The sequence below is a fragment of the Danio aesculapii genome, chromosome 1 (genome assembly GCF_903798145.1).
Source record: "Danio aesculapii chromosome 1, fDanAes4.1, whole genome shotgun sequence".
Lineage (NCBI taxonomy): Eukaryota > Metazoa > Chordata > Actinopteri > Cypriniformes > Danionidae > Danio > Danio aesculapii.
Genome location: NC_079435.1, coordinates 30784074 through 30808748, shown reverse-complemented (window position 1 = coordinate 30808748; position 24675 = coordinate 30784074). Strand labels below are relative to the sequence as shown.

The 24675-nt window shown below is 36.3% G+C and overlaps 1 protein-coding gene across 1 annotated transcript in view; it reads right to left on the bottom strand.

Moving 5' to 3' along the window:
* Window positions 1-24675, bottom strand: part of cckbra (cholecystokinin B receptor a) — a 62251-nt gene that overhangs the window by 36621 nt on the left and 955 nt on the right. Inside the window, 1 exon segment of the mRNA XM_056458805.1 lies at window positions 7923-8171. Within this exon segment, the coding sequence (XP_056314780.1) occupies window positions 7923-8171 (249 nt within the window).

Below are 24675 nucleotides of genomic sequence, written 5' to 3'. Positions count from 1 at the left end.
TGCGCACGCGCGTTTCTTAGCAACAAACCTGCTTAAACGTCGTTGTCCGTAGCCACTAAATCAAAAAGTTACGAATTGCCATGAGTTGCATTGCACTCCCAGCTCACATCATTCAAAAGAAATGGTCCACATTGTCCCCAAAATAATATCAACAGACTGGACTGTTTTAGCAACTGGCTGAATGTAAAGGAGTACTAAGCTAAATTGTTTCTACTTTATAATTAATGTTCTCAACTCAGCAACAGCAATACAACATTACAACGAGTAAAATTATTTCTATTCAATTCTTTATTTCTATAATAATTTTCTATTTTCCATATTTGCAATGTCTGAATTTTGGCTTTTTTTTTTTGCAGTCCACTTAGAATCCAACTTGAAAATCTATTTTTTTCTTTATTGGCATTGATTGTTTTGAAATTCAAATGGCATTAACATGCCTGTGTTTTTATTTCTATTATAAATATGGCTGTCAAGCAAGGATCTTGGTTTATTGTGGGTGTGTTGTTTACATGAAGAAATCTGTGTTACAAGTAAACAAAAATTCTAATAAACAATTATATTTTGAATTGAAATAGTTTTTGTCTTGCATTTACATTAATTTTACAATTGAATAGCCAAAATTACAAGTTTCAGTCTTTTAAATGTGATTAATCGCGATAAATTTTTTAGAAAAGTGGTAATTTTTTTAATCGATTGACAGCACTAATATATATATATATATATATATATATATATATATATATATATATATATATATATATATATATATATATATAAATGAAGAATAAGTGCTGAAAACATTTAAAATTATATATCTAAAGATGAGCACAGTGTTCTTTGAGAAGATTATTTTGTCAATGTGATGCCTTACAGATTTCACAAGAATGTATGTCTCATATCTACTAACTGACTTTAGTAGTTACACCTTTCAAATTTCCTGTTTTATCACATCCCAAAGGTGCTGCACTGAATTGGTAACTGTGCAGGCAATTTTAGTATAATGAACTTACTGTCATATTTAAGAAACCAGTTTGAGATGAGTTTGAGCTTTTTGACAAGATGGGTACACTGTATATAGTATAAAAAAATATTATGCAGACCCTAACACCATCAGCAGCAGTCTGTACAGTTGATACACAGAAAAATAGCTCCAAAATAGCTTTCATGTTGTTTTGTACAATATCTGACCCTTGCATAAGAGACTCATCTGACCAGGCAACCCTTTTCCAATCTTCTATAGTACTAAGTGGGTGAACCCATGCAAACTGAAGTCTCAGTTTGACACTGACCACTCTCAAGCTATTTAAATCTCATTTCTTGCCCTTTCTAAAGCTCGAACTGAACTTTAACAGATTGTCTTGATCTGGAGCCCAAGACTGCTAGCCTAAGACCTGAAGCTAAGCAGGGTTGATTTTGGTTAGTACTTGAGAAAGACCATCTTCCATGTTCTATGGTGGTGCAAATAACAGACCTCTCTGAAATGTAAAACAATACTTGGCAATGCAGGTGTAATGTAAACAGCGATATAGATGATGATCAGATACTTCTCTTTGGGGGAATCCAAACAATAATTTTTGTGTATTATGATTTTGTTAGTAGAACTTACAGGGGATGTTTACACAACAAGCTGACGGTTGACCAATAAGAAATGTTGGGTCGTCTGTGAGCTGTCAGGCTAGTTTATGTTGGTGTGTTTAACACATAGAAAAGAAAAAAAATGTTTTCTACCTAACTTCCCGCAGAATTCACCTCCAACCCTGATCAAAAACAACTAAACCAACTAAATAGGATCATTTGGAGGAGCATTTGGTAATTAAGGGTAAAGCTATGGTCACACTGGGCTTTGTGTGTGCGAAATTCTGTCGTACGCCGCTGCGAAAAGGGGCGGGATTAAACAAGATGATTAGACATTAAAAAAAGCAGCAATTGCTCCATGTTTTAAATTTCTGTCCAGACAGGTCGTGTTTTGATCCTCGATTGGTCTCACGCAGTCAAGTGATGCGATTTCGCAGGTCAGAGTTCACCAAGCTTGAACTTTGCACTGCAGCAACCTGCGAAACTTGACGCATGACCTTGCGTTTCCGGTCTGACGCATTCGCGTGCGTATGAATGGAAGTCTATGGGAGGAAAAGTCAAGTGTGACCGAAACTTAACAGGTGTGTTTAATCACACCTGTGTTTTGGGGTTGCACCTGAACCCATGACTTAGTATTGCTACTTAACATCGCTTTGTGATCCCATCCCAAAGGTGCACAAAATCAATCACATAGAATTTTATCTTTAACATTCCATCCTGGTGGAATGACTTGTCTTAACTCTAATCGAACAAGAGTGTCTGACCATCTTTAAGAAACATCTGGAGACACGTCTGTTTCATCAACACTTTACTGACTAACAATAAGATTTACTAGTTCCTCCTAGTGGGCTAACTTTTTTTTCACCTTATTTTTGATAGTTTTTTTAAATGCTAAACCAACTTAGTCTTTTGATGGCATTTACAGTATATATTGCTGCTCTCTGGCAACCCTTATATTAAAAAACACTTATATTATCCTCATTTGTAAATCACTTTGGAAAAAGCATCTGCTAAATGACTAATTGTATGTAAATGTAAGAGTAGCTAGCCTATGAGCATATTATGCATATTTTATACAAACAGTTTGTCTATTGCTGTGATTCAAAGGAGTTGATTCAAATGAGTTACTTGGTTCTTTTTAGGTGGTTTTTTACATGCTTTGAGTAAGAAAATCTGACACTGTTCATCCCAGTAAAACAACTACAGTAGATCCTCTTGTGTGAGCTCTTCCTCCCTATCCTAAACTGGGGTTAAGCAAGAGCATCTCTCAGATCTCTCAGATCTCAGAACTCAGATGTGTTCATGATATTGAGGATGCATTGAATGGAGACTTCAGAACAGTACTCGTTTGAAGTCGACTAAATAAATAGATGGAAATACAGCACTCTGTTCACCATTATTTACAGTTCAGAGAGTCTTTTTTATTATCTCTTGAGTTTCCCACCACAAGCGTAATGTAAACATTCACATAAATATTCTAATGAACCCATAATTATATTTTAAAATGAGTTTTTTTTGTTTTGTGAAAACTATCTTTAAGTTTTCACGTTTATTATATAGATTGAAATGGGAAAAAAAACTATAAATCATTTTATTAATGCCATAATATAAAATTATTTTATGTTAAAATGTGTGGAGGTCATGTGCCCAAAAGAAAGATCACAGCATCTCATTTTATTTCAACAGCATATGTTCTGTGATCTCATGGTCTTCTGAGTTTGTTCTTCCAAGGTAACCTGTCAAGACCAGTCACTATTAGAATGTGACTCCAATCACTGTGTTCTTTGAATTGAGAAACAGCCAAACACACCAGAGCATGCATCGCAGTGCATTGGCCCTCCAGGGAAAGATTGGAGAAACTCTGACCTTGGGAGTCAACAAGGTGGAGGGAAGTTAGTGATTGAATGGCATAAAATTTAGACTGAAACACAGTCCTACAGTGCATTCCAAGTGGAATATATATCACCCTCCGAAGGGGACTTTGGAGTGAAAAAATCATGACCACCATATTAAAGTGCTGAAAACTAAACAAAATAACGTAACATAGCAAAAACGTATACACTTCAGGCCATGATCCTTTGAGTAGGGAAGTTGTTTGGTGTCACACACTGCACTCAGTTTGGAAGGTCTCATCCATTTGCTCTAATCCCTTCACAGGGACTGTCTGAAGGGATTATTGCAAAGGGATGAGCCCTTCAGAATGGATGATGTGATGTTAGCCACTCAATCGATTTTGACTCTTGGCGATCCTACACTGCTTCTTTTAGTTGTTTCATTTTGAAGCCAGTGTCTTCGTTGATGGCCTGGTCTTCTTTTACCACTGACCATCCCAAGCATGATTGTTTTTTCCAATGAACCGGAATGCAGTTCATGCACAAAGTACGCTAACCTAAGTTTTCTGATTTTTCCATTTATTGACAAGTCCATCTTGACTTCTTTGTTCATTATTTTTTGCCATCCACAGAATCCATAGGAGTCTCCGCAAGCACCAGAGCTCAACCAAACCAATTCTCCTTTTATCTGCCTTTTTCACTGTCCAGCTTTCACATGCTTACATAAATATGGGGAATCCAATCACCTGGACCAGGTCACAAATTATGCCCAGACTGATCTTTCTGCTTTTAAGCGTGGTTTATTTATTAGCTGATTTCTAGAGGATCACATGCTTATGATTGATCATGGCTGGTCCCGCATTAGCTACTCATATCACACCAATCAGATGAATTCTAACTCACTATAAGTAAGCAGAGATTTTCACTCCAGTTATCTTCGTCTTGAAGAATCCTCCCTTCCACCGCTACTCCTCCCCTTCTCCTAATAGGGCAGCACAGCCCTCCTGCAGTGGTTCGCCTAACAGCAAGACTGCCACTGGTTCGAGCCCTTACTGGGCCAGTCTACATTTCTGTGCTGAGTCTGTATGTTCTCCCCGTGCTTGCTTGGGTTTTCCCCGGGTTCCCCGGTTTCTTCCCACCATCTAATGACATACAATATATATAAATTGACTAATCCAAAGTGGCATCATAGAGAACTCTTAGTCAGATTCACATGCAGGGGAGTTCTCAAGACCTTCCCGAGCTCAAACTCCTCTCTCGACTTGAGGATATTGTGATCTCAGGGCTCTCTCCCAGGAGAGCATTCCAAACATGCTTTATTATCAATCATCAGCTAAGTGTGAAGTCTTGAAATAGATGATTCATAGATAGCATTGCATTTCTTCCCGTAGCTACACACCTCTTAATTTCTGAACTGCAATCACATTTACGATCGACTTGAGAACCCAAAAAAAGTGAATTCTTAAACACATTCAATTTCATCACCATCAAGTAAGATCTTTATTTTGCCAATGCACACTGTTGTCATGATCTTAGTCTTCTTGACATCACCAAGGAAACGGCTAAGGTTTTCATTTTCTCTTTTAATCCTTCTGATAAGATGCTTTATACCAGCTTGTTTCAGAAAGTAGAGTTGTATCATCCAAATGTACCAAAGGTTGTTGATATTACTTCCGCCAATCTATACTCTGATTTTTGTTTCATTTACTGTAATTCCAGCTTTCTAATGATCCTTTCTGCATATAGGTTAAACAAGATGGGGGACAAAATGCAGCCTTGCCTCACACTCTTCTCAATTTTTAACCATTTTGTTTCTCCACATTGAGCCCTAACTGTTGCTTTTTGATCTTTGTATAATGATCTAATCAACTTCACTAAATGGGGTGTAACTCCAATTTTGCCAAGCACTTTCCAAAGCTTGTTGTCTTCAATGTAATTAAAAGGTTTTCTAAAATCAATGAATCACATGTAAAGATTTTTTTGTAAAAAAACGCATGTTTGCAATAAGATCTCTGGTGCCACGACCTTTCTGAACCCTGCTTGCACATCAGGCAGCTCTACCTCAATGATTGGGGCTAAGATTGCTTGATCTTGAGAAGTATTTTGCTAACTTGTGGAATGAAAGCAATAGTGCGAAATTGGAGCAGTTCTTAGCTTCGCATCTCTTAGGAATTGGCATAAAAATTTACCTCCTCCACTCACTTGGCCATATTTTGGACTTACATCTCTTCTGGCACAAATTGGCAACAACCACTAAAAGAATGTCCTTTAACAGTTAGACTGGAATGGTATCTATGCCTGGGGCTTTGCTATTAGACAGTGCTTTTGTTGCCTAGATTATATCCTTCATGAGAATGTCTGGTTTCAGCTTCCAAACTGACCTCTTGATTTACCAGGATCTTTCACCTTCTGGTTCAGACCTATTGCTGGCGTACAGTTCTTCCATGCATTCGAGCCATCTGTTTCGAATGCTATATTGATCTTTGCGTTCTTTACCTTCTTTTTTCTTAATGGTACCTCTCCAGGCAGTGAAGGGTGTGCATGTCTTTCTTGCTAGTGCTAACGTTTGGCTGGTGCAACTCCTTATAAAATCATCTTGTAGCTTTTGCATCGCCGTTCACAATGTGATTTGGGTGCACAGCAATACACATTAAATGTACTTTATAAATGCATTATTTCATTCTTGTCAATGTATATAAATGCACTGAGTTGGTGCCCTGTAATTGGCCGATTGGATTTTTGACTAAAGAGGTGGTCCACTATGATATCATGTTTTAAACTTTAGTTCATGTGTAATGTAGATGTGTGAACATAAACAACATCTATGAATGTAATATGCTCAAAGTTCAATGCGAAGTGAGACACTGACTTTTACAGTTAGCTTAGCAAAGCCTACAGCGAAGATAGTTTGGGGACTAAAAATACATAATACATCCAGGCTAGTGAGATCACAAACGCTTCAGGTTACACGCATTCACCATGCGTATACTACCCGTGCAGCAAAGGGGTATGGCCAGAGGCACTGTAATGTTATAGCAAAGAAAGCTAAAATTCTGTCCAAATGCTGCTATTTCCACTGAGCTTGTTCTGTTTCTGTATTCGGGCATCCAAAGGACATGACACAAAGAGTGTGCTTACAGATTACTTTAATTATGTTTGAGAATTATAAAAAAAAAGATATAGCTAGCATTTGACAAAAGAAAGCTTGCAGAATCTCTCCCAGTTCAGTTCTAGATTTGGCTAAAAACTACTCAAAAGAAGGAGCAGCTCCAACCATGATACAAGAAGCTGTGGATTGTGTGCCACAACTAGGGATGCCCAGATCTGATCACGTGATCAAAAATCAGGCCCGATCATGCAGTTTCAGACTCAATCGGAATCGGATGTTACCTCCTGGGACTCGAATATATATCAGGACTCTGGAGTGTGCAACCAAATTTCTTAATGGTGCGACTATAAAGAAATCAGAGCTATTTGATGGGAAAAAATAAATGAATGTTTAAGTCTCAGCAACTGTGGTTCAGCAGTCAAAAATAAAAATAGTTCGATAAGTATCCTTAATGGGTCAAGGTGTGTAGCTATGAGAAGAAATGCAATGCTATTTATGAATCATCTATTATTAGCCTTAAAAATACACTCTAGACAACCCCTTTAAACAACAGGTGTATTTAACACATTTATTTGGGCAGACAGTGAAGTGTAAGTTTCATGGGCTGTGTGAAAATACATTGTCCAAAGAGGGATAAGCAGCACAGGAGAAACAGCACAGCCAAAGTTTATTAGTTGTGAAGTGCAACATCAATAAATCTAGTCAAGTCAGATCGGTACTATAATTGAGAGGCAACGACAGGGAGAAATAGATGGGCTTTTAAGGGCTCCCCAATAGCTTAATTACAGTTGTTGTGTGATGATGTATTGAGCTAGTCATATGGGCCTGTGCTTCAGAAAGTGATTTAAGTGCTTTAAGCCTAATCTAAATAGCTGTTTTCTGCCTGTAAGCTGTATGCATGTCTACTGCCACAATAGATGATTACCTTCTATTAAACTGTAAATGTAAAATATACTCACATAGAACAGTTGTTTCCCAAGTACAGTTCTGAAGACCCACATCCCTGCACATTTTATATTTGTATCTTCCTTATTTAAACATCCAAAATGTGCAGGGTGGTGAGTCCCCAACTGAAAACCAATGACATAGAAAACAGCTCATTACAATTATTACAGTTAATTATTACAGTTTGTTAATTTATTTATTAATTTACTTATCATAGTTGAAGAAACATTGACCAGAATTTTTTTTTATTCAGTTGCTACTATAGAGGTGTTTACATTTATAGAGCAAAAAAGTCTCTCGCATATAATGTGAGATATTATTCTATAAAATTAATTTGTGTAAAAAATATTAGGGTTTTATCTGTAGTTAAAGTTTACTTTAATCCTTAATATATTAATAAAAAAAAGAAGAATTGAATAAGAATCTTCCAGTTGAAATAAGTTTAAATAAGTCCTCCTCACCCATGAAATATGCGACTGTCTTGCACATCGCAGCTCCAAAGATGAAGTCCTCTAGCAGGCTGGGGATGAGATTAAAGGGTATGCAGAAGATGGCCATCATGAGATCACTAACGGCCAGAGAGAGCAGGAAGGAGTTGGTGACAGTCCGCATTCTCTTGTTTACAATCAGGACCACAATGATCAGAAGGTTCCCAAACACACTCAGGAGAAAGACAAGCGAGTAAAGAATAATCCTCACTGAGTCCATTTCTGAAGAGAGAGGAAAATCCATTTTGGTCAAGGCAATCAATACATTCTCTCATGACACCTTTAATTAAGAAGTGAGCTACATTTTCAAAGGGTGTATTTTTAAAACCTCTTTTAAAACATGTTTTACTGCACAAGCTGATGAGTGGTGTTTTATGTGTCGTATGATTATGGGTTATGAGAAATGAATGCAGGGGTGTCTGTTTACATGGCGTCATCCCCTCATCAGGACAGGAATGATGGAAACGGTTGTGGAAAAAAAGCACATTTTGATTTCAGATGAGGAATCCGTAAAGTAATCACACTCCCAGGTAGGAGGCTGTCTGTGAATTCTTCGCCTCAGCTTTGAACAATCAATTCACCATCACTATCACACACTTCAAAGCAATCTCTATGCATTTTTTACCACCTACCATGTCGGCGATATTGATAATCATTTCGTTTCTGATCTCAGTTCATCTCTCATACTCCTAAAGTAAAGCCATGTCATCTATAACACTTTACTCCAGGTGAAAATGAAGCAAATATATTTAATGAACCTTTTTTTTTTTAAATTGGCAGTAACTTCAAATATATTTTTAAGCGTACAAGTTGAGACGATTTGCTAAAATTCAGTGCTTAATAGTGTTCAGCTTTTGCATATGAGTAAGATATGTTAATTGATTGAATTAATTAAAGAAACAATTGAAGTTAAAATAGTAACTTCAAGTATTAGTTGTAAATTTATTTCTGCCAAAGTAATAACTTATATACAATCAAAAATATACATTTTTTCTGCTTGTTCAAACTACTTATTTAAAATAAGCTGAAACAACACAATTCTTAAGATTTCATTGGGACAACTTAATATTTTTATGTTCAATACACATACATTTGTTAAAAGTGTTAAGTTAACTTAATCAATTTGTGTTGGGACAACATAAATGAATTGTGTGGAACCTGCATTATTTTACAGTGTATGAAAATGGTGACTTATCTATCTACATATTTTCATATGGCATAATTCTAACAATAGGACATTTTCCTGTTAATGTGACTTATGATTATTTCTCATTTTAACCCTCAATTCTTTGTTGCTGTTGTTTGTTTATTTTGCTGGTGTTTGTTTTGTAGAAACCCTCTCTAAGTGCTGTCAATGTGTAGTCTCTGTTCACTGAGCCAGACAGACATAAAGACATAAAGATAGATAGATAGATAGATAGATAGATAGATAGATAGATAGATAGATAGATAGATAGATAGATAGATAGATAGATAGATAGATAGATAGATAGATATGTAATGAGACGATGTCTGGGCACTACAAGTCCCAGCAGGCTTAGTGCCAGGTAAGGTAGTATTGTTGTTTACGTGCGGACATGCATGTTATTTCCTGGTTGCGGCGTAAATTAACAACAGGTTCCAGATTGCTCAGTGCTATATAAGTGACCCACAAAGTTTGTTTGCCCTTTTGCTTCTGGGTTTTGCATTCTGGTTGCGGCACATAAAGGCTGGTAGGTAGTGAGTTTATTTGTGAGATGTGCACTTTCTCTTCCTCGCTGATTTTGCTGTTTTTAATTCTTGCATAAATTGACATTGTAGAGTTGACATTTCATGTGAGGGGTATACAAGGGGTATGCAGTGTATATAAGGTGTAGTTCATGTACCAATAGTTAATGTTGGCACAGAATCTCTTATAGAAATATTTGCCACCCAGAATAAGATTGGGTTGTTTCGTTAATGTTGAAGCTATAAGTTCATCCCAGGACATTTTCTTTTAGGGTAATAGGTCACAGTAGTGGTTGTTCAGTGCCATGCTGTTACATCAGAGTCAAGCATTGATATGCAGGGCTTAGTACTGTCTGGGCTTTCAGAGATTGAGGAGGAAGAAGTTAGAAGATTGTTAATGAAATATTTAGATGTTTTTTTCGAAACATGATGGCGATTTGGAGTGTACAAATTTAATAGACCATCAAATCCCCCTAGTAGATGAGATACCAGTACGTCAACGCTATCGTAGAATTTCTCCCAGTCATTCTGAAGATGTGAAGGCACACATTAGACAGTTGTTGGGCAGCCACATTATTAGGGAGAGCAGTAACCCTTATGCCTCCCAATTGTGTTGGTAAAGAAAAAAGATGGTTCTTTGAGGATGTTCATTGACTACCGCCAACTGAATGCCAGAACCCATAAGGATGCCTACCCCTTGCCAAGGATAGAAGAGTCCCTTGATGCCCTGACTGGAGCAAAGTGGTTTGCCAGATTTCACTTTGGATCTGGCAAGTGGATATAATCAGTTACCGGTAACGGAATCTGATCGATTCAAGACTGCCGTTTGTACCCCATTTGGGCTTTTTGAATTGAATAGGATGCCATTTGGGCTGTGCAATACCCCAAGCACTTTTCAAAGATTAATGGAGAGAATTTTTAGGCATCAGAGTTTTCAGTCACTGCTGCTCTACTTGGATGATGTAACTGTTTTTTCCACAACTATTAAACAACATATTCAATGACTAAATGTTGCTTCTCTCAGTCAGAAGTACGTTATTTGGGGCAAGATTAACTTGGGGTCTAATTGGTGTTGTGTTGACAGGTGTGTGTGTGTGTCTGTGTGTGTCTCTCTCTCTCTCTCTTTTCCTCTCTTTACATCTGCAGGCCCCGCCCTAGTTACGCAGACGACGTGCCCTGGGATTGGCTGAAGTGACCCAGAGCATGCTTTGAATAGGAAAAATGGGCGTGGGGGGCTTCATCTGTGGCTGAACTTGCTTTGACGACTGCAGTGCCTTCAGAGTTACATCAGTGTGCTCAAGACAGTTGGCACATAGTTGCTGTCCTTTCTGAACAGCCTAGGGAAGATCTTGGTGCGTTACAGGAAGCTGATCCTGCTATTGGGCATTTCCTTGTTTGTTGGAATCGCCAAAAGCCCCAGACACACAGGAGAGAGCAATGGAGTCATCAGACATGCTGGAACTTGTGCGGCAGTGGGGGAAGCTGGTGAAGATAGAAGGACTGTTGTATCGAAGGTTTCATCCTCAGGAGGAACAACGAAAAATCTGACAGGTTGTATTAACATCTGTACTTAGGGAAAGAGTCTTGGCAAGTCTACATGATGATCATGGCCATCAAGGCATTGAGCAGACAGCAAGTTTAGTGAGAACTCGTTGTTATTGGCTAAGTATGTTTAAGTTTATTGAGGAATGGTGTAAGAGATGCCAGCGTTGCACTCTGGCTAAAGTGATATGACCAAGAGTGCGAAGTTTCATGGGGTACCTGATGGCAGAGAGACCATTGGATATCCTGGCTATTGACTTCACGTTACTGGAACCTGCATTGAATGGGCTGGAAAAAGTACTAGATATAACTGATGTGTTTTCAAAATTCTCACAAGCTATCCCATCTAAGGATCAAACGGCAGTAACAGTGGCACGTGTTTTAGTGGAACGTTGGTTCTATTTGTTTGGAGTACCATGACAAATTCATTCAGATTAAGGATGGTGCTTTGAAAGCAAGTTGATCCACGAATTATGCAAACTGTATGGCATTTCAAAGACTCGTACCACACCTTAGAAAATGGCCAATGTGAAATTTTTAATAGAACCATGCATGATTTGCTTCGTACATTGCCAACACAGGAAGAGTGTCAGTGGCCAAATCATCTTGCTCAGGTAGTCTTTGCGTACAATCAGACAAAGCATCAATCTACTGGGTACTCCCCCCTATGTCCTTATGTTTGAGCAGGAGCCCCACTTGCCTGTTGATTTTCTGTTGGGATTAAATGATGGTTTCCAGGGTGATGTAGACTGGATGGTGTACCATAAAGACAACTTGGAAAGAATAACAATAATGCTCGAGCTCATCTTCAGGGTGCCACAGAACATTGTGCTCGAACAAATGATCAGCTTGTGCGACATGAGAAGTTAAAAGAAGGCCAGCTTCTGTATCGAAGAGCTCATAACATAAAAGGCAGGAACAAGATTCAAGATGCTTGGGATTCAACCCCTTACAAAATAGTGCGGTGCCTAGATGAACTTGGACCTGTGTATGCTATTGCTCCTGTAGAAGGTGGCAAGATTAAAAACATCCATCGTTCTGAACTGCATCTGCACTGTGTAGATGGCGGTGGTGAAAAGGTGGTTGGGATTGTGTGGTGATTTGGTCACTTTATTGATTTTGTGTTTTTTAGGTTGCAGTGTGATTGCTAGGAGCTGAGTGTGGTGAGAACACTGCTGTTTGGGTACCTCATCTGTCCTCACTTTCCGGGTAACTGGTGGCCCTTAGATGTTTTTTTTTGTTTTTTTTTTTTTTTATTATTTACTTTTCCCTCTTGTTCGCATTAAAGATGGAGAATATTTGTATCTTCTTATTATCCAACATATATATAATATGCATTCTGTGACAGAAAATCATAAACAGCTTAAAATTGATTTGTATTATGTCATTCTGTTCTTTACTCCTTTCTTCTGGAGATGTTTCATAATGGAGTTCATAAACATAGCCCTTTGTCCCTTGGCATAAACAGATGAAATTCTGACTATACAGTGGAAACACCAAGAAAGTATAAAATTGACAGTGAAGTGAATTGTGAAGTTGTGGCTGCCTTCTCAGTCAGTCACAGTCAGTGGTGTCAGCAACACTACAGTTACAGTTAATACAGTGTCATCCAAATGGCACAGTGTATTGCTCATTCTAATGTTCAGTGTCAGTCTGTGTGTAGTGTCATGGCTGTAACTGTTGTGACAGCTCCTCGTTTTTTATGTTCCCCTGACAGCTCCTCCGTTCATTTGCTCTGCTAGGAGCAGTACCTGCTCTCACAGGAACGGTACCTACCAAATGTGTTTCCTCATGCATGTCAGATTTGCTTCAAATCAAATTAAATATGAACTGCTGAGTTACAAGTCACAAAGGACTCAAATCAATATAAATGTAGGTATTTAAGGTCCTGTCATTTTGCTTGTTCTTTTTCCTAGGTTTGTGACAGAATAATATTTTATTATTATTATTTTATCTTTGTATGACCATGTGGCTTTGTTTTGGGTCATGCATTGTTCTTTTCAGGCAGTTTGTTCTTTGTCTGGGTCATGAGGTCTGGATTCTATCCGATCTCTATTTTCAAATCTTCTTTTAATCAAATGGTTGTGCACGACATCACAGGACACCTCTTTTGGATTGTATTCATGGCCATGTGCTCTTGTATTGTCTTTTGGTGTCAGCATGGTTTAAGTCTGTTTGTGCCATGTGCTCTGATTTCTTTAAATCACCCCAATCAACCGTCTCCACCGTCTGAAATTCGTATTTACAACATTCATTCATTTTCTTTTCGGCTTAGTCCCTTTATTAATCTGGGGCCGCCCCAGCGGAATGAACCACCATCTTATCCAGCGTATGCCCTTCCAGCTACAACCCATAACTAGAAAAATAATTACAACATCTTATATGTAAAGGCTAATGTACCTCCGGGTTGTTGTTATCACAGATTATAACACAGCTGTCCGGAATACTTGATTTTGATCGGTTAGACACAACAATCTAAGGTATGTTCTACCTGAATAACAACTGCTCATTGCAGATACAGTATTCGAATCATCTTGGCATTCATTTACCCTCAAAAAAATCTTTGCTGTTTGCTCAAACTACCTATTTTAAATGAGCTGAAACAATTCTTGAGATTTTTTGGGGGGGACAACTTGATTGGTTTATGCTCAATCCACTTAAATTGGTAAAAACTTGTGAGTTAACTTAATTCCTTCATGTTGTCCCAACACAAACCGACTGTGTGGAACCCAGCATTTTTACAGTGTATACTTGTCTGTCTTCACCGTTGTTTTCGACTGTTTTGCACCTTCTTGTGAATAATACATAGGTTAATGTATGCTCCTTTCAACCATTTTCATTTCTTTTGGCTTTTAATTAAAGAATTAATAAATTATTACAGCTCAGAAAAATGTTTTATCTCGTTTTTACATTTTGTTCAAGTAGCCATGTGACAAACTGGATAAAGTACATCCAGGTAATTGTTTTCGCACACTATAACCATTCAGTCTTATATAACAGCCCTCTGCTTTCCATGGGCTGCTGAAAAGCCTGTCTGGATTTATTCTGTTATAAAAACCACCGGGATGTACTTTATTCCTTACATAATTTTTGTACTTTATCCTGTTTTTTACATGGCAACTTGATGCATCAACACAGCTCTCTATTTAAATTTCTTTCTGAAGTGTATTTAATGAATCTGGAACCTGATCCTAGTATTGGACTTTTAGGAGCAGAGGACAGTTCTTGCAGTAGAAAGCATTCATTCATTCGTTTTCTTTTCGGCTTAGTCCCTTTATTAATCTGGGGTTGCCACAGCGGAATGAACTACCAACTTATCCAGCATTTGTTTTATGCAGCGGATGCCCTTCCAGCTGCAACCCATCACTGGGAAACACATACATACTTTTTCACACACACATACACTACGGACAATTTAGCCTACCCAAATCACCTGTACCGCATGTCTTTGGACTGTGGGGGAAACAGGTGCACCCGGAGGAAACCCACGCGAACGCAGGAAGAACATGCAAACTCCACACAGTAACGCCAACTGACCCAGCCGAGGCTCGAACCAGCGACCTTCTTGCTGTGAGGCGACAGCACTACCTACTGCACCTACCTACCTAACGCAGGGAGAACATGCAAACTCCACACAGTAACGCCAACTGACCCAGCCGAGGCTCGAACCAGCGACCTTCTTGCTGTGAGGCGGCAGCACTACCTACTGCACCACTGCGTCACCCGCAGTAGAAACCAAATACAAGCAATTGTATTTTGTATGTGGATTACAAAAAAAACTAATTTTACAAATGTGGAAATCTGATGCCGTCCCCACTTTTGAAATGTCGGCTGGAGAACGTGGAAATATGTTACACTTAGAAGAACTGAGATTCATTGACAAATTGTTCATTTTTAACAAGATTTGGGAATCATTCATACTATTTTTGCAGATATAGACTTGAACTGATACTGAATACTGAACTGATGTAGACTTTTACAAGACTATTGGATGTTAGTTTACTTTTTATTTTATTTCATTATTTATTTTTAAATTATCTTTTAATTATTTTATTTATTTGTCTCTTTTGGTTTCATTGTCCATGTACACCTTGCTTCATTTTTACATTTTTGTCCCAGCCAGTTCCATATTATGATTGTAAATGTTATGTATAATATGCCTTTTTTTATGGACCTTACCCAAACATTTTGAACAATGTTAGATGGGTGGGGTGGGAGGTAGGGTTTTGAGTTCCATTTTGTAGAAAGCTAAAATGACTGTGATAAAGTACTTCCAAGGGAACTTTGATATATGGTCCATCTCTTTCTTGTAAGGATTTAGCCAGTACTGTATATATGTGGGTTTTTTCAATGAAAATGAAAATAAAAAAAATAAAAAACAACATTGTTCTCTTTATTAAATCTTTAATTAAATGCAAAGCTGACAAACTAAAATGGCTGAATAGAGCCATTATTATTCAGTAACAAGATGGCATCAAACTGACAGTCAAGATGATTCGAAGTATCAAAAAAAAGCCTGCGTTATTAGTTTCAGCAATTGTTGTCAAAGGAATAACATACCATAGAATGTCGCGACTGACCAATCAGTAAATACATAATATTCAACATGTTTTTTTCTGTGATTTCAAAGTGCTGTAAATATAAGCTTATTATATTCCACTGTAACTGTACAGAGGTTGCATTTTTAAATTTACTTGTAAATATATTGCAAACATTATTATTTAACAAATTGACCATAAATACAGATGCTTCGTCCATTGCATCTGACATGATTTGTCAAAGACATGCCCTAACTCACAGCTTGGAGATTATCCAGAATCTACTCATAACTAGTAAATGCGATCTTTCTGATATGAAATAAATTCACCAGTAGCTTTACTGATCTCTTTTATTTTCATCTATTAGTATTATATTTATCTACCTCTGTTTATTTATGTCTCTATCTATTCTTCCCCTATTGATTTTTACCAGATTTTGTTGTGGTGGTATATTTATTGTTGCTGTTGTTTTATTTCCTGGGTTGTCTTGCTATGGTGTGTGTGCCACAGTCTGTAAAAGCCCATCTGCACTGCGTGATTGAAATTTTGCCCTTTCCTAAACCAACATTAGACATTAGACATTATTCTTGGTGTGAACAAAGTTTGAATAATACTTCTCGTGCTTGTCCCTGCAAGCGCTGATGCATGCATTTCAATAATGCATCTATATAATGTTTTATTCATTGGTCAGTTCAGCTGCTTTCATCATGAATTCTGCTTAGATTGAAATTATCTACAGGCATTGCCTGTGCCAGAGTTAAGGGTCCTTGTTTATTTGATAAATAAATTAAAATTAGTAAATGGGAGTCATCTGCAAGTCTGTAATTTTTAGAATGTCACATAAATGGGCTGGGTAAAAGGATTTGCTGTAATTCAAAGCCAATTAAAATTTAAAGCCATTTTATTTGGGCACAGTGCCAAAGTGTAATGTTAGGAGTCTGTGTTCAGTTTCTGTGCCAAAGACAGGAACACAGAGTAAGCGTCCAACCATTACGGGAAATGCAGTTAGAAAAGTATTTTTTCTTACTTAATAAAGAATGAACTCGATTTTTTCTCTCTCTCTCTTCACTAAAGCAAGCACCATAAAACTTAATAACTGCCCAAAGCAACATTTCTTCATTTAACCAGTTTGAATTATTTGCTTGTTCACTAAAAGCACAATATCCTGTTTAGCCAATGTATCCTTCTCAGTGCAGAACAACAACAGATTAACACACAACACATTTTAATTAGTCAGCACTTCAGTCTTGAATATGAAAGGGCTTTAACATGGCTCCTTCTAATCTTCTAACCATTCTTCTCAACACATAAAGTACAACAACAACAACAACAACAACAACAACAAAAAACATGTTAAAACAACAGTAATAACCAAAACTACAGGCCATGCATTTAAAACATGCAAAGCAGCAATTATATATATTTCCACATAGTTTATTCTTTCTGCAATGCATGCTTGCAGAACTCCCAGCTCCTATATGTTTAAAGATTTAAATATCAATGTCAATTGTTTTTTATATAGCACTATTAAACACAACCGACCAATGTGCTGCACAATACAAATCACGAAAAGAGAATGAAAAAAATATATATAGCTAAAACAAACAATTCTCATTGATAAAATGCCAAATGAAAAAAAGGTAAGATTTTAAACTAGATTTAAAAACAGATAGAGATGACACAAATATAATACAGAGGGGCAGAGCATTCCACAATCTAGAACCAGTTACTACGAAAGCATGGTCACCCCTGCATTTCAGCCAACACTTAGGGCTGCATAATAATACCTGGTTTGATAAACAAAGAGACCGTCCAGGCTGATTTTCAGTTAATAAATAGGACAGATAAAAATATACCAAGCTGTTAAGTAATTTAAAAAGCAAGAGAAATTTTTTTAAATTGACACAGACAACCAGTGCACAGGCCCGTAGCCAGAGGGGGTTCGGGTGGTTCGAAAGACCCACCCCATCACTGACAAAGGTCTAAAATGTGTCCCATACATGAGCTCATTTGTACTATTTTGACTGTCATGTCATCATTAATTTTCAAAAATAACCCATCAAAAATGCTTTAAGACCAAGCGGAATCCTCGGTTTGACTTAAATCAGTTTTGGCCAATGCTAACAATTATAGTCCAACATCCAGCTGTGCAAGAAAACATACAATCTGACAGAAGCGATGTCATTTTCACTACTGACCTACTGTATTGTTGTTAAAGTAATTTTTATTTTAAATCTTGGACCTTATTCTTGAAACAAAAAACAAACAATAAAAAGGTGTGAAACAACAAAAGTGGCTTATTTTAAAACTAATTTGAATACTAATTTGGCATTTAATGTTATCCATTAATATTCAAATACTTTTTTACAAGAGAGGCTAGAAAAATCATGAATCTCTTCATTATTATTATTATTATTATTATTATTATTATTATTATTATTATTATTATTATTATCATCATCATTATTATTATTATTATGGTATTTCATAGTAACAACCAAATTCTGACTGAGGAAAGTTGAATGTGCTGGCCATTTTGTTATTTGCCAAACAAATGACAAAAGACTACAGTTAATTTAAAACTATAACAGATTCCTATTCTTTTCTAATGATATAGGATGTAATAAATTTGCATTTAAAAATACGTTTGTTTTTTTTATGCTAAATATTTAAGAAATATTTTGGTACATCAAAAAGTGTGGTTATGATGACCATCTGACAAGCTAATCCAGCTAAAAGTCCACTTTTTGAGAAAAAAGAACCACCCCTTTCAAGGCTGGCTACGGGCCTGGTGCAAAGAGCATATATGTGATGTGGTCATGTCTTTTGGTACTTGTTAAAATCTTGCAGCAGTCTTCTGCAAACAGGATAAAGCTGTCTGACTAATCCCAAAATTTTGTGAGTTAAAGTGGACCAACCTAGATGTAATAAAAGCATGAATTATTTTATAGATTTTTTTAGATAGAATACCTTTGATAGAATACCTTAGATTACCTTTGTTAAGAGTCAAAGTTGAAAAAAGCAGGATTTGACAATTGTATTTATCCATTTATCAAATCTGAAGCCATAATCAAAGATGACATCCAGATTTTTAACCCAAGGCTTCACAGAAGAGGCTCATTTAAGTTTTCTGGAAAATTTTAATTGCAATAGTAAGCGGTGACAAACTATCAAATTTGTTGAAGGGGACCTATTATGCAAATATCACTTTTATAAATCTTTTCTTTTATTTAAACACAGTTGTGTGGTATCAGTGTGTGAATATTACCTGCCTCTTTTGGTAAAAATGTAGTAATTTTATTAATAATCACATTTCATATTTAATGTGAAGGGTACGCTGACAACACAGTGCGGATCCAAATGCAGGTTTTATTAACAGGTTGGTCAGGCAAGCAACAGTCAAGACAGGGGCAAACAGATGTATACAGGCAAATACAGAGTTGTGGTCATAAACAAGTGGAAGGTCAAAAGGCAGGTGCATAAACAAAAAAACAAGGCAAGGGTCTAACATAGCAAAACAAGGCAAGGAAAACGCATCATAATGTTCACAATACTGCTTACAAGACTCAGCAATGTGTGCGAGTTTGAGAGGCATATAAATACTCTGTGCAATTAGTCCTGAACAGCTTCAGCTGAGTCTGTTTGCAATTAGGGGGATCTAGGCCAGGTGTGTGAGTGGTGCATGACTGTAAATGTAGTTCTTTTGCTGAAAGGTTAGTAGTTCTCAAGCGATCTGCATGGGCTAGATCGCTGGTGACTGTGACATCATGAAACAGTCTGCAGAAACACATTCTCCCTTTTTTTACAGGTCATCAGAGGGGGAATGCCCCACCCATTAATGACAAGCTCTCCCTCATTAGCATAGACAGCCCTAAGTGAGAAGCAGCCGTCTGCCATTAGTTTCCATAATGTACCTGCTGAAGACATTGGCTGTTTCTCAATATGCATTCTTTAGTGATGTTGTGTCCTCGTGTTCTTGGGTTAACGTCATCATCAGCTGCCAAAGTTTTGTTTCAATACTCAAGACCGCAAGAACAAAGGATGCGTGAGACTTCCAGGATATGTTCTTGATATCGAGGACGCATGGATGCAGACTTAAGCACCGAACTCGCTCTAGAAGTCCCAAAAGTGTGTTTAAAGGTGTAAAAGGGTGTTTATTTGTTATTCGTATTAAAATCTGTTTTATTTATATTGTGCAACATATATTTATAATGTTTTTATGCATTGTATATTTTGAAAAGGGGAAAAAACAAAAAATCATTGTATGAATGCTATAATGTTTAAATAATTTTGCATTAAAAACGCGTGAAGGTCATGTGACCATCAGGAAGAACGCATTATCTCATTTCTCACAGGACGCGTTTTCTGCTCTTGCGGTCTCCCGAGTCCTGAGGACACCTGGCAAAACTGGTCTTCACAAGAACACAAGTGCGTTCTCTGCATTCTTGGAATTGAGAAACAGCCAGTGTCAGTGACTAAGAGGCATTATAAATGTTGAGTTTTAGGATGCACACTTAAACAGTGATGTTTCCATAGTGTTCCTTATTCTGCTTTTCAGGTTATCACAGAAATACAGTGCCTCTAGAAAATCCTTACCCCTTTGAAATAAATAATTTATTTGTTATACAACCTGAAATCAAATTACATTTCAAATAACTTTTCCAGCATTTTAAATGTTTTTGTAGCATTCTTTTAGCCTTTTGAAAGCAAGGTATGAATTTTAACAGGGTATGATGATTTTTCTAGGCATTCGAAATTAGCCCTATTTTGACTCTACCACTATGCTGACCCACGGGAGTTTGTAGCCTCCTTATTCATTTGATAAATCAATTAAAATTAGTTATCTGGAGTCATCTGCAAGTCTGTGATTTTTAGAATGTCACATAATTAGGCTGGGTAAAAAGATTTGCTGTAATCTCATTTGAATTTAAAGACACACCAAAGTCCCCAAAACAGAACGATTTGGATCAAAGCCTGAAAGGGTGAGTTTCAAATAGATATAAAAAAATTATTTGTGGGGTATTTTGAGCTGAAACTTTACATATATATTTGGGACTTCAGAGGCCTATTTTACATCTTGTAAAAAATGACGTAATAGGCCCCCTTTAAGAGACCATTAGCAACTACATGGTTGGTGTACATTTTTATGTCTTCATAACACACATTTGAGAAATAAATTCATTACTTGGTCTTACATGCTCATTCCCACCATTTTATTATGCAAGCTTTACACCTAAATTAAAAGATTATAGTAATATATAGTATTGTAGCCATTCCACAAACTCATTCTCTCAACTGGCTTTAGGCAGAACGTTTGTAGCTTACTTGGACCATGCACCGCTGTAAATTTGCCAGTTCACACAAGTACTCTAAAATGACTACTTAAGACTGAAAAGCGTATCCCAAATGCTGTGCTTCATACTTCATCAGGTATTTGGAAAGAAATAGAGCAGAATATCAGAATACCAGGAATGGGAAAAGAAACAAGAGAACAGCACGACAGAGAAAATATCCAGTCTGGATTATGAGGTGTTATATTACTAGTGCGATCAAAATGAAAGGGAGATGAATGTGTGAAATACTATCAGATAGCAAAATATAAATGTTTACCACACCTTTTTATTGTGTAAATAAAAAGAAAATCTCTGCTCTTCTGGAGTAGTATATTTTACATTTCACAGAATCATATTTTTATTCTAAAGCACTGTCATTGTAAGTGTATAGAAACTGTATACAGGCATTTGCGATTTTACAATAGCTACACTAAATACTCTCATTAAATAAATAAAACATCTGTAGATTTCCTGCTAAAATTCAACATAAATTCCCTGATGGTCCAGATAGGATTATGCTAGTTAGAGCAAGGATGGATGGATGGATGGATGGATGCATGGATGGATGGATGGATGACTGTTGGACCTGCTTACTTACGCTGTACTTGAACAAAACTGAGCTGGTGTAGTTGGTCCACCAAGCCACCGACTTCATTGAAACCCATGCTGATTCATGTTTGCTCAAAACCTTCAGTTCTGCTGCCAGTCAGTTTGGATATGAACGACAAATGCAAACTGACTTATGACTGTAAACTCACAGGAAAATAACATGACGCCATGGCAATGTTATGGCACTTCAAGAACGCACTTGTGCATTCCTTTAAAAGCAACAGTTTGTTTTTCCAACTTGTTTTTTTTAATGATTTTTGAGTGGTGTATTGCACTTTTTTATCTTATTTTCAGAAGAAAGTCATACATTTGGGATTACTAGTGTCCATTGATAGCGGTTGTCAAATACCCCCACCTACTGTTCAACACATAATGTCATTATTTAAAGCAATATATTTTGTCTTGTTTTCTTGTTGTTTTTTCTCTCTTCCTCAAATGCTCCCTTCTCCTTCTTCTGGTTTCTTTTTCAGAATTATGGGTGTGTGTTTGTGCATGAGAGAGAGGTATTCGCTGATTCAGATGGCCTGAAATACTGGTGAATTTTTAGGATTGTTATTTTAATTTTATTTTTTTGCAATTGCACAGCATATGTGGTTACAGTTAAAAAATCAAGTCATTCTTAAGAGAATGCCAAATTAGCATGCCACTGTGGTAAATGACGCTAAGAAGAAAAGTGTCATGCTTATTTTTTCTTCCTGTACTTAATGGTCATATGTTGCCTTAACATATTATTTTATTAGACCACTCTGGTATTTCTGAATGGCTAGAGACAGAGAAAGATGCTCTTTGCAGCCAGATGGTTTAGTTACGTCATCTACCGAACAGGACTATGTTACACAGCAACACCTTGAACCCTTGGGCATAACCTAGAGCCGTATTTCTCCAATCTGTATATATAATTAGTTTGTTCCAGTCCTATAATTACTATGTCTGATTACTATATATACACACACATTAATCAGGCATAGCAATTATAGAATTGAAAGGAACTAATGTGCATTCGGATGACTCTACTGAGATAGTTAAAGGAATACAGATGATCTAATGTGTGTTTTTACAGTATGCAATAAATGGTCCATACACTTATTTCAAGTATAAAATGCTGACAACCCCAATCAAGGGGTTTAAAGTGGGTTATAAATTTAATGTAAAACTTGATATCGCATCGATATGGTTTGCCCACATTTTAACACATTTGGACTGAAATAATAAAATTTGTATAATCTAATTTTTAAATAACACATTTTAAGTCTATATGGTTGATCAAATGCAATTCCTTATGAATGCTTAGAGAACTGGAAACATTTTTATAAATGTTTTGTTGAAAACAAATATAAATACTGTATTCTCTTGTTCACGTAAACCTGCTGTACATTTTATTATGCTATAATGCCAACTTTCTTCTTTCACACCATATTTAACACGTCAGATCACTCACAAATGAGAAGCTAAAGCTAGATCATCTTACCATCTTTTTCCAAAGTGCAGAAACACCTGATTGATGAGTCACCAATATGTGGATCCATGAAATGCATGGATCCATAAAAGAAGAAAAGATTGTCTGAATCGCTGTAGCAGTTTGCTAATCAGAGGTTTGAAACTTGCTAGAGTGTTTCTGCGTAAAAATGAAATAAAAGGGGGTTCATTTATTCCCAACTGTAAGGTTTTATTAGTTCATCAATGTCAAATTGGATTTCTTAAATTACAAAAATGAACAGATGAAATTTTTGTACCCCGGGTGTTCTTGCAGGCAATTTAATCTTGAGCAAATGGATTTAAATGCAGATAGTTCTTAGAGATAGAATGATACTAGTCCACACCACAAGTATTCTTTTTGGTTAAGGTTTTGATTATGTGTAGTGATAAGAGAATGGTAGAGGATATGATGGTGCTGATGTGAGTTACTGTATAATCACATTATACATTACTTCTGTCATAGAGTGCTCAGCATAAATGAGTACAACCCATCACAGATTTCTCTTTTAAATGTATATTTTCTATAGGATGCTATGCAATAATATGCATAGATTAGTCAGTAGCAAAGCCAAAATTATAGCTAATTTAACAAAATAACTTAAGATCATGATTCAAAACATAGTACACACAAATTAATACAGTAAAATAATAAATAAATGTTTAATAAGAATGAAAATCAAGAAAAATATAAAAATATCAAATCTTGTTGAAATTTTGTAGTTAGTTAGTTAGTTGCTTGCTTGCAATACCTGAATATAGTTTAAATTACACTTACTCCAAACACTTCTGTTAATGAATATAACTGTTTAATAAAGCTAAAATGTAGTGTCCATATTCACTGAGATATAGACAAACATATAATTTTTTAAAGAGGCTGTACTAATTTATGCTGTGCACTGTAGTTATTTTTTTATGTTGATATTATTACATAAATATACTGTAGTACAATTAAAATGAATTCACTGCATATTTAATGAGAATTTACTGATGAGAACAATTTAATACACTAAATGGCAGAAAAATGCTTTTTTTATCTTCTTTTTTTTTTTCAAATTTAATGTGTATATGTGCAATAGTGATTATTGAGCACAGAAGCTGCGGATCTATGGTTTCCTCATTATTATCAGGCTGTTGTAGCCAAATCATATACTTATTACTGGGAAAAGAAACTGTAAAATCAGGGTTAAATACTGTCTCACATAAACAGTCTGTATGGCCTACAGTGCTCAGCATATACAAGTACACCCCTCACAAATCTATCTTTTGAATTCATAGTCTTTATAGGAAGCTATACAATGCATATGCATTAGATTTGTCAGTACTGAAGCCAAATCTGGAGCTTATCTAACAAAATAACTTACAATACAGGTTCAAAAACTAATACACCCAAATATATATGTTATAAAAAAAATATTAAATACAAATAAAAAAATAAAAATAAATAAAAAATAAAAAAAATTATTGTAGATTGTATTTTTTTTGCAATATTTTGCTTGAATTTTATTGTATTATCTTTCAATT